The 9,920-nt window shown below is 47.5% G+C and overlaps 1 protein-coding gene across 2 annotated transcripts; it reads right to left on the reverse strand.

The window, feature by feature from the left end:
* Nucleotides 1–581: 581 nt before the first annotated feature.
* RTP4 (receptor transporter protein 4) lies at nt 582–9,618 on the reverse strand. 2 transcript variants are annotated; one of them, XM_046003939.1, is made up of 3 exons: nt 9,398–9,618; nt 4,903–5,116; nt 582–3,502 (listed from the first exon to the last, which is right to left on the reverse strand). In XM_046003939.1, the coding sequence occupies exons 2-3, from the start codon at nt 5,082–5,084 to the stop codon at nt 2,506–2,508; spliced, it is 1,179 nt and encodes a 392-aa protein (XP_045859895.1). In that variant the 5' UTR covers nt 5,085–5,116; nt 9,398–9,618; the 3' UTR covers nt 582–2,505. The 2 variants fall into 2 exon arrangements, with proteins under 2 accessions (XP_045859895.1, XP_045859896.1); XM_046003940.1 differs by lacking the exon at nt 9,398–9,618 and having other exon boundaries at nt 4,903–5,117.
* Between the last annotated feature and the right edge of the window lie 302 nt (nt 9,619–9,920).

A 9,920-nucleotide genomic window follows, 5' to 3' on the forward strand; every position in this document is an offset into this window, starting at 1 on the left:
TACCCTTGTGTACTGATGCCTTTTTTTCTCCTTTCACTCTCACTCAGTAAGGTTTCAAAGAAGCTCAGAGAGAAATGCATGTGTTCAATCAACTATGTTTTGTTTGTTTGGTTTTTTTTTTGGTCAAAATCTTTTTTTTTAATTTATTTTTTATTTTTTTATAAACATATAATGTATTTTTGTCCCCAGGGGTACAGGTCTGTGAATCGCCAGGTTTACACACTTCACAGCACTCACCATAGCACATACCCTACCCAATTTCCATAACCCCACTCCCCTCTCCCAACCCCCCTTCCCCCCAGCAACCCTCAGTTTGTTTTGTGAGATTAAGAGTCACTTATGGTTTGTCTCCCTCCCAATCCCATCTTGTTTCATTTATTCTTCTCCTACCCCCCAACCCCCCATGTTGCATCTCCACTTCCTCATATCAGGGAGATCATATGATAGTTGTCCTTCTCCAATTGACTTATTTCACTAAGCATGATACCCTCTAGTTCCATCCATGTTGTCACAAATGGCAAGATTTCATTTCTTTTGATGGCTGCATAGTATTCCATTGTGTATATATACCACATCTTCTTTATCCATTCATCTGTTGATGGACATCTAGGTTCTTTCCATAGTTTGGCTATTGTAGACATTGCTGCTATAAACATTCGGGTGCACGTGCCCCTTTGTCAATCTACTATGTTTAATTGGAAGGCATTAACCTATTTTAGAGATGGAGAAACTGAAGCCCAGGGAATGATAATGACTTGCCCCACATCCCACAGCATAACCAGGCTAGACATAACGTGTCTAGTCCCCAGGCCAATTTTCTTTGTGAAGGAACCAAAAAGGTATGAAAATGGGAGGAACACAGAGAGTCCAGGGGGTGGTTTGGGGAAGAGGTAGTGATAAAAGGAGCATGCTTGTGGGAAGAAGAAGATAGCGTCAGAGAAAAAGAGATAGTTTTATCCTTGGGTTTCCTGCTGACATTTCACTGTTTTCAAATTCCTTCAAGACCTTTATTGCCTGTAGATACCACTCTCTGTGTTTACCACTCTGTTTTCTCAAGTCAGACTCCTAGTCCTATTCTCTACTCCATTCTTTCCTAGAAATATATAATATTTTAAAAATGTGATTCCACTCAAATTGCCCATATCCGCAAATGCGAGTAATGATCCCTCATTGCCTATGGGGTAAAACGCAAATTTTCTAGTTATCTCAGTAATTTAAGCTCTGGGACTGGTTGGGGAGAGATGCTGATAGGAAGAAAGGGATAACTTGACAGCAGAAGGGACAGGAAGTGTAGGTGACAGGGAGAAGAAATTAAAAGATGGCTCTAAGGTGTCTGCTTGGGTGACTGAGTCAAATTAGGCCCAGGAAGTGAGACATGCTGAGGAGCCTGGTTTTAAACATGGCGACTGCGGTTTGAGAGGTACGTAGAAATGCCTGGCAGACATGAAGATAGGGAGTGAACTCTGCAGCCATGCATCACATGACTTCAGGACTGGCTCTTTGCATGCTTCCTCCTCCAGTGCCGGAAGATGTGAAAGAATAGGATAGCTCCAGGAGTCGCCAAATCGAAGGGAGTCTCTTGTATGGGGGCATTTGGGTAGATTTAAGTAGGGGAGAAAGACAAATAAGGGGGATCTGCATATCAGTATTTCTAATCTCTCTTTTTTGGTTAAAATATAATTGCCCAATCCTTGGGACGATATTGATAACTGTATTACTTTCCTATTTTAGCGGTAATTAGTCACCACAAATTTAGGGCCTTAAAACAACACAAATTTATTATCTTACAGTTCTGGAGGTCCAAAGTCTGAAATCAGTCTCATTGGGCTGAGGTCATGTGTCAGCAGGACTGGGTCCTCTTGGAGCCTCTGGAGGAACATCTGTTTCTTTGTCTTGAAGAGCTTCTAAGAGGTGTCTGCATTACTTGGCTCATGGCCACTTCCTCCATCCTTGGAGACCATCATTCCAAGCTCTGCTGTCATCATTAAATTTCCTTTTTCCCACTTTGACACTCTTGCTTCCCCCCATGAGGACCATTGTGATTACATCACGTCCATCCAGATAATGCAGGATAAGCTCCTTATCTCAAAACCCTTAAATTAATCCCATGTGCAAAATCCTTTTTGCCATGTAAAGTGACACATGCACAGGTTCTGGGAGGTGGGGAATGCGTATCTTTGGGGGCTATTATTCTCCCGACCACAATAACTCTGTTAACACTAATGACCCTCAGTTCTTGTAAAGATGTGTTAAGATAGAGACAGAGAGAAATGAATGAATGGATGAATGAGTGAAGAGCTTTTAGTGCTTCAACAAATATTTTTTATTGTTCCATTATCTGCTAGGTTATGTTTTAGACTATCTGCTCAGGAGATCTAGGCTAAATTAGTGTTTATTCTTACAAACTTGACCCTGCTAGATCTCAAAGTATATTCTGTGTCGTATTAAAATAGCAACCAGTTCACTGATTACCATGGAATTAAGACAGAAGAAAAGAAGCCAAACTTATTTCCCTCCTTCAGCTTCTGAGTTTTTGCCTACCAAGACAAAGAACAAAACAATACAGATCCAGAGGTAGAAAAATACATCCAGTTCAGAGAATGTATCTCGTTGCATGGAATGAAGGTACATGCGACCAGTGTTTGGAACAGCATATCTGTGTGAACGTCTCCAGGTAGCTTGAGTTCTACTGACGATCACAAACCCCCTAGCTGTCCTGGGTGTGAGATGTAGGTGTGACCCTAGTGCAGAGGGGGCTGTTCTCCCTCTAGTCTGAGTGTATGACCCTATTATCGTTGACATGGTCCATGTAGCTTGTGAGCGTGACTGCTGCATAGACTGTTGGCGGGCCAACCTTAAAACCTCAGAGTATGTCCTCCAGGGGGTCTGTGGTGCTGTCTCCTGTGTGGATTGTGAATTTCCCTCTGGGGCCTCCCTGTCTGTCATTGGAGTGGGCTGTTTACTAGTCTCCCATGTGGGCTGAATGCCAGCCCCTGGTATTTGAGTCTCTGCAGTGGTATGGCTGGGCTCTGGCTCCTTAAAGACCTGGATAGACCCACACTCCAGGTTTTTACTGTCCACATCACCCATGTGACACGAGGAACTCATAATATCCAAATAGGAGGATGGGGACATTGGTGGTTCTGTCATGTTGTTTTGTGACCTCCACGAACAGCAGCCCAGAGTGCATGCTTCACAATTTTTTGTGTCATGGGACCCATCCAAAGGCACCTCCCGGATGATGGGGAGCTCCGGAAACTTCCTAAAGCCATTCCCGTAGAATTTCTCCAGAATACGCCGCACCACGTTTTTCAGAATCCGCATGGCACTCTCTGGGGAGAATTCAGGATTCTCAAATCGAGACCAGGAGCACCTCTGGCACCTCTGAGCAAAGACCCGCATAATCACCTGGCCCTGGGACTTCCGGGGCTCCAGGTGCATGTGACAGAGGATGTGCACTTGAGCGGAAGCCCAATTTCGCCGGCATGAGGAACACTGGAACCTGCAGACAGAAGGAAGAAGGCTGTTGTGCCTTCAGGTGATCATTGACCTGAAGGAGGCAGGCCTGGTCTCTGTCTCTGTGATCTCTCCCAATTCGAGAAGGTGCATATGATATTAAAAATTTGCCAAATAAGAATGAGAGGGATTGTGTTTTTTCATAAAACCTTTTCCTGTGATCCACTGAGCTTCTACTTATGTGGTCCCAAGTTTGCCTCTTTGCTAATAAAACATCTCTGGACGGCTCAGAGGGAAAAGTAGTTCTGCCAACTGCCAGCGAAACTCGGTCCTCCATATGATTGCAGGAAACGTGTACAGCAAATCCTTTAAGGCAGACTCTGTAAGAGGGGCTACGTGGTTAGCCCACTTCATCTTTAAAGCTCCCCTCCGAGGGAGGCATCATTAAGCCCAATGTCCAGATAAGGAAACTGAGTCATAAAGGGATACACAGCTTGTTTTTAAATATATCTATGTAAAACCACTGTCTTACGGGAATGTAGAATAAGGGGCGCTTATGCTGCCTAGGAAGACCAGGGAATGCTTTAAGGAGGAGGGGGCACTTGAGTTGGTCCTTGAAGGATGAGTGCAGGGGAGGGGTCAAAGGGCCTGCCAGACACGCAGAATATCATGGTAACGGACCAAAAGTGTGAAAAGGTGCGGGCTTGGTTCGTCATCCATAAGGGTGGAGCAAAGGACAGATGGAGTCAGGGTAGGACAGAGAGGGAAGCAGGACAACAGGTGAGGTGGAGAGAACAGCAAAGGTCCCCGTGTGCCGCATAAAAGGAGATCTGGTTGCCTAGATCAACATTTCTCACTGCCGCCCCCTCGCCCCACTCGACCCGGCAAGGAAGTTACTCTCTGCAGTGCGCAGGTTCTCTGGGGGTGAAAGGAGGAGATGGCCCCTAGAAGAGGAGCATTACTTACAGACTCCAGGAACTGGGTTTTAGATATCTTTCTTGCTGCACCATCCCCTCTATTATCCCGAGGACGTTCAAAGTGATTGTGTGGGCTTCCTCCATTCTTGGGGCTTTAAAGGAAGGCCCTGGTCCTGGACCGGTACTCGGCCCAATAGGGCTGCTGCAGCCTAGGGAATTCAGGACTGAGGGCAGAAATAGCAGAAGTCTCTAGAGAGACCAGTCTGAAACAGGAGGTGGTGAGAGAACGGGAGGGCAGGTGTATGGAATACGGAAGCATTCCTTGAGAACTTCCAGAAATAATGAGGGAGGAAACCTAGCAAAAGAAGAAACTTTGGTATGGCTAAGCAAAATGAAAAGAGCACCACAAAAGAATAGAGATCCTGGGGACACTGGTTCCTTTAACAAGCTCTCAAAGGAATCAGTCAGTCATGGTTAAGCTGACCCCCTTTGCCAGAGAAGGTCCGCTGAGAGGTCAGCTCTCACTTACCTGCCAAATCCTTTCTGCTGGTACTGCTTCCAGCCCTTGGCGAGGTGCTCTGGCTCCAGTTTCTTGTCCAGTTTCAGGGTCCATGTGGCCCGGGGTTTCTCCTGCTGCATCAGCTCTTGAAATGTCCGCTCCCAGGTACGAATATCTAAAACTGCTTTCTTCCCCTGAGTCTGGGAAGCCATGTCTAGTGAGTCCTTCAGTCTTACTCAGCAGCCTAGAAGAGGGGAGGGGAAAAAAAAAAGCAAAAAAACACATCAGTTTCGTTTTCTCGGTCTGGAATGCGTCAGCTGTCTTAACTTTCATTTCAGGCTGCTTGAGTGCACAAAACAGGTCTTTGTTTCGAAGACAGAGGGCAGCAGAGTTTTGCCAGTTTGTGAACAGGCTTCTCAGAGATATTCCAGAGTACAGAACTCTGTTCTAGATTCTGGAGGCACCGGTAAGTGCCTTGGATATTTTATTTTTCTCTTATTTTTACACCAGGCAAAGCACTGTGCTCCGTGGTGGGATGAATGCCACAAGAAGCCATTTCTCCCCGCCCCCCCCCAACCGATGCTCATGCTCTCATGGAGACACGGGAAGGTAGCTGGGGGGACCTGTGTCCCATGGTGGTCTCCTGCACCTACTGACCCATCACTACATCCCCTGGGGAGATTATTCCTGGTCTTCTGCAGGGGATAGCACAGAGAGGTGGGTTACTTTGCCCAAAGCCACACAGCCATTGAGCAGTGTAGGCGGGCAAGAGACTTGAACCCAGGCCTGCAGGGCTCCAAAACCTGTGATGTCTCTACCTACTTCCATCCCTGAGAAGACGCTAAGGATGGTTATGTCAGGTTCTAGGTGGGCACTCTGGAGCCAGGGGGGGAGGAAGCATCTTGAAACCTGACCAGGGGGATTGGTCTAGTGAGATCTCTTGGGTCCTGGGGTGGGATACCAAGCTAAATGAAAGGATTATTTAACTCTGCCATTTGCCATGTAAATGGCAGGGTGGGACACAAGCACATGGGAGCCATCTTTGGGGACAGGCTAGAAAGAATTCCCACTCAGGGGGAGAGGGACTGGAGCTAGATGACCTGTAAGTCACTTCTAACTTAGAGTCTGAGATTCTAGAAGGTGATTGTGTCCCTCTGGAGTTCAGACTCAAATGGGGGAGCTAAGACAAGCAGGACCTTATGTCCTTGGAAGCCCCACTAGGGTTACTGTGTCCCAGACAGGATTAGCCTAAGCCTTCTTAGACTTTCCAGACTTTCACATGCTCCCCTTCTTCCCTCCCTGCCAGGATGCTCTGTTTTATACAAATGTTCTGTTTTTATAACTTTACACATCGAGGGCACCTATGTCTACACAGACAATGAAGGAAACTCTTGTGTACCTGGATAATTATAGGAATTTGGAACTGAACCCACAAGATGTGAGAAAAAGCCTGGAAATCCTTTAGGAATCAACTTTTTCTCTTTATGACCGTCGTCCACTATTTCTGTAGTTACTCTAGCCTGGGGTTGGGAAGGGCTGGAGGGACTTGGTTTGGTTAAATGAGAGAAACAAGAAATGAGAAGTGTAGTCCCAGGGCACCTGGGTGGCTCAGTGGGTTAAGCACCCAACTCTTGATCTCAGCTCAGGAGTTGATCTCAGGGTCATGAATTCAGGCCCCATGTAGGGCTTCCCATGGGGCATGGAGCCTACTTAGGAAGGAAGGATAAAAGGAAGAAAGAAAGAAAAAAAGAAAGGAAGGAAGGGAGGGAGGATGGAAGGAAGGAAGGAAAAGAAATGTAGTCTCTCTAACATAGCAAAAACTTTTTTAAAGATTTTATTTATTTACTTGACAGAGATCACAAGTAGGCAGAGAGGCAGGCAAAGAGAGAGGGGGATGCAGGCTCTCTGCTCAGCATAGATGTGGGGCTCAATCCCAGGACCCTGAGACCATGATCTGAGCTGAAGGCAGAGGCCTAACCCACTGAGCCACCCAGGCACCCCCTAACATAGTAATAATTTTACTTACACTTTAAAACAGCTCTTCAACTAGCAGAAACTCTATAGGAAGATGCCGAACAGATACAGAAATTTTTAAGGTGGCTGATCTGGGGAACAATGAGGCTGGGTGACCCCTAAGCTAGGTCCATTTCCCTGCTTTGGGGATTCAGAATAAGGAAAAGATGCATACTAGGATTGGAGTGCCTGCTGCTGGGTTGGAGATGCCAGACAGTTTCACCTGCCAGACAGACCCGAGGATGACCCATCTATTACGTGACAGAGCCAGGACTCAAACTTCTCTGGGGCCACACTAAATGCCAGGAAAGTGTGGGCTTGTCTAAATAAGGAATGGGTTGCTAGTGGTAAAAACAAAACAAAACAAAACAAAAACAAAATAGGCAAAAGGAGAAATTCGGAGGAATTCAAGTGTCGGGGGGGTCTTTACGCTGCTTGTCTAAGGGTTCTGCTCTCTGGGCTGGGGCTCCTGGACACATGCTAGGAAGGACTACTGCTCCCCTTAGAACGACTTCTCAGCAAAAGGTCAGCCTGGAGGGGAAGGAAGGCGTTAAGATCACACTGTCCGAGAACGCAACGGAAGGGGCAGTTCCTCCTCACCACTGTCCCTACACTGCACATCACGGAGACGTCAACTACTTAACAACAGAAAGCAGAATGAGACAGCTGTCTTTAAAAGAGCAAATAAGACGTCTATTAAATACCTATAATCTGCTCGCCCTCACTCTCAGGTTAGCAAGAAAGACAGATCTGTGAAGAAGCATCTACCTTCACCTTCCCCGTCTCACTCTTCTCAGCATATCCTTCTGGTTCAGAGCAAGGAGCGGAGCCAGGCAGCCCGGTTGGGTCCTAGTCCCGCCGCTCTCTGCTTTGGCGGCCTGGGGAAGCCCTTTTACTGCTCTGTACCTTGGTTTCTCCATCTCAAACGTGGCGATAGTAATACCACCTTACCTCCCAGGGCTGTTCTGAGGATTGAACGACTTAAAAAATGGTTATCAGCCCTTGGCAAGCAAACAGAAGTGTTTGCTATTTCTTGTTGTCGCTGCATGGCATGTTTCTTTGTTAAGTTACCATAAAGCCTTTCTTTTTTTTTTTTTTAAGATTTTATTTATTTGATAGACAGAGATCACAAGTAGGCAGAGAGGCAGGCAGAGAGAGAGAGAGAGAAGGAAGCAGGCTCCCCACCGCGCAGAGAGCCCGACGCGGGGCTCGATCCCAAGACCCTGAGACCATGACCTGAGCGGAAGGCAGAGGCCCAACCCACTGAGCCACCCAGGCGCCCCTAAAGCCTTTCTTAAACACATTGGGAATACAAACAAAATAAAAGTATATGGAGATAGTAGTACAGGGCGAAAAAAAACTACAAATAGTGTGCATATCAGGCCTCAGAGAGCCCGAGTCACTAAAGAATTCATAGTGGGCAGAGGTGTACACTCCCATCACTGTACGTTCTTAGATATACAGATACATTCCGAGATGATCCAGATACACATTCATTCCCATCACCCTACTGGTATGTGACGCCTGGTCCGCTCTGCGCACCTCCCTGGGCGAGGCCAATGCTGCCCCTGGGCTCACATCCAGCCCCCATCTCGAAAGCCAGCTACCTGTACAAAGTGAGCTCAGAAGCGGAACAGTAGGAAACCCAGAGCCCTGCTGCTCAGGCCAAGGACGAGACCCACTGGAAACTCCACTCCAGAGAGCAAAGGTCATGTCAAAAGGACAAAAAAATAAACAAATAAGCCAGAGGAATAGGGTAAAGTCAAAAGACTGGGAACAAAAACTCACCAGTTTTCAAGGGAGCAGCTGATTTCACAATTTCTGGGAAAACCTGTTTGGCTTTGGGCCCCACGCCGTCCACGCGGGAGGCTGGGGTTTGCCCCGGTAGGCAACCCTTTGGATATGTGGGGTAGAAAGACCTTTGGTGAGCCCCAGACAGGAGGGTGACCAGGGCCAGGCTGCCCAGCAGCCCTGCACACAGAGTGCTTGACACTACTTCCTCTTTCAGTAAGGTAGCCTTGAAACCAGTCAGAACCACGCAGGCTCTGTTCTGAGGCTATGGTGAAGATGTGTTAAAGCAGGGTCTTTAAGCCCCTCATCCTCCGTCCCCACTGCAGATCAGTGCCAGGAAACCAGCAGGCCAAAGCCAGGCCATTCACTGGCTTTTCTCCTCTCCCTGACTCACTTTACCCAGCTGTTCCCGCCCCCAGGGATCGCCTCTCACATTAACCACCTGCACCAAGTTCTTGTCTCAGGCTGCACTCTCTGCACCCCAGCCAAGACAAAAGAGCAACTTAATTACTTTTTCTTTACTTCCTTCCCCAGTGTTCTAAGACCTTTTCTGATCTGACACATAAGGAGCCAAGAAATCATCACTGCCGCAAGTGAAAAACCAAACAAGATGAAAACTAACAACTCTTCTTAGAGCCTTTAGAGACATGGGGTTACAGCGCAGACTGCTGCCCTGAAAACCGTAGAGAGAGATGGGTGGACACAGAGAGTCTCAGCTTACCAGAAGCCAAGAGCCCAGGAGCAGAAACTGCGGCCCTGGGAGCCGCCGCCACGGGAACCAGCAGGAACACTGGAAACGGTCACTGGCCAGTTGCTGGAGGCTCAGTGAAGACCAGCTTCAGAACTGAATACCCAGGAGGCACTGTCAGGGGAGAGTCCCATACTTTCGTGAAATCTACCTCCAGGAACCCCAGCAGGGCCTCACTATAAAGGGGGAGAAAATTCTTTTGCTTCCAGCAGGGGGAGAGGAAAAACAACAATTTTTAAAGAATACCCACAACTCTGTTCTTCACAAGGTCTTCCCCCAAGGAAAACTATTTCACCAGAGCATAGCGTACTTGGGTTTCAGCCTAACTGACCTGGGGGCGGAGTGGGAAATACCCAATGCCAACACCTGCTGGCCTCACCGTGTACATGGGAATGACCCCGCTCCTTCCCAAGTGGGACCTCCGTTCTGCCTGGTATAAGGACAAGATCTACCAAGCTTGCAGTGATGAGAGAGGAGAGCTGGGCATAAGCTCAAA

This window comes from Meles meles, chromosome 4, assembly GCF_922984935.1.
Source record: "Meles meles chromosome 4, mMelMel3.1 paternal haplotype, whole genome shotgun sequence".
In the NCBI taxonomy this organism is placed as follows: Eukaryota; Metazoa; Chordata; class Mammalia; order Carnivora; family Mustelidae; genus Meles; species Meles meles.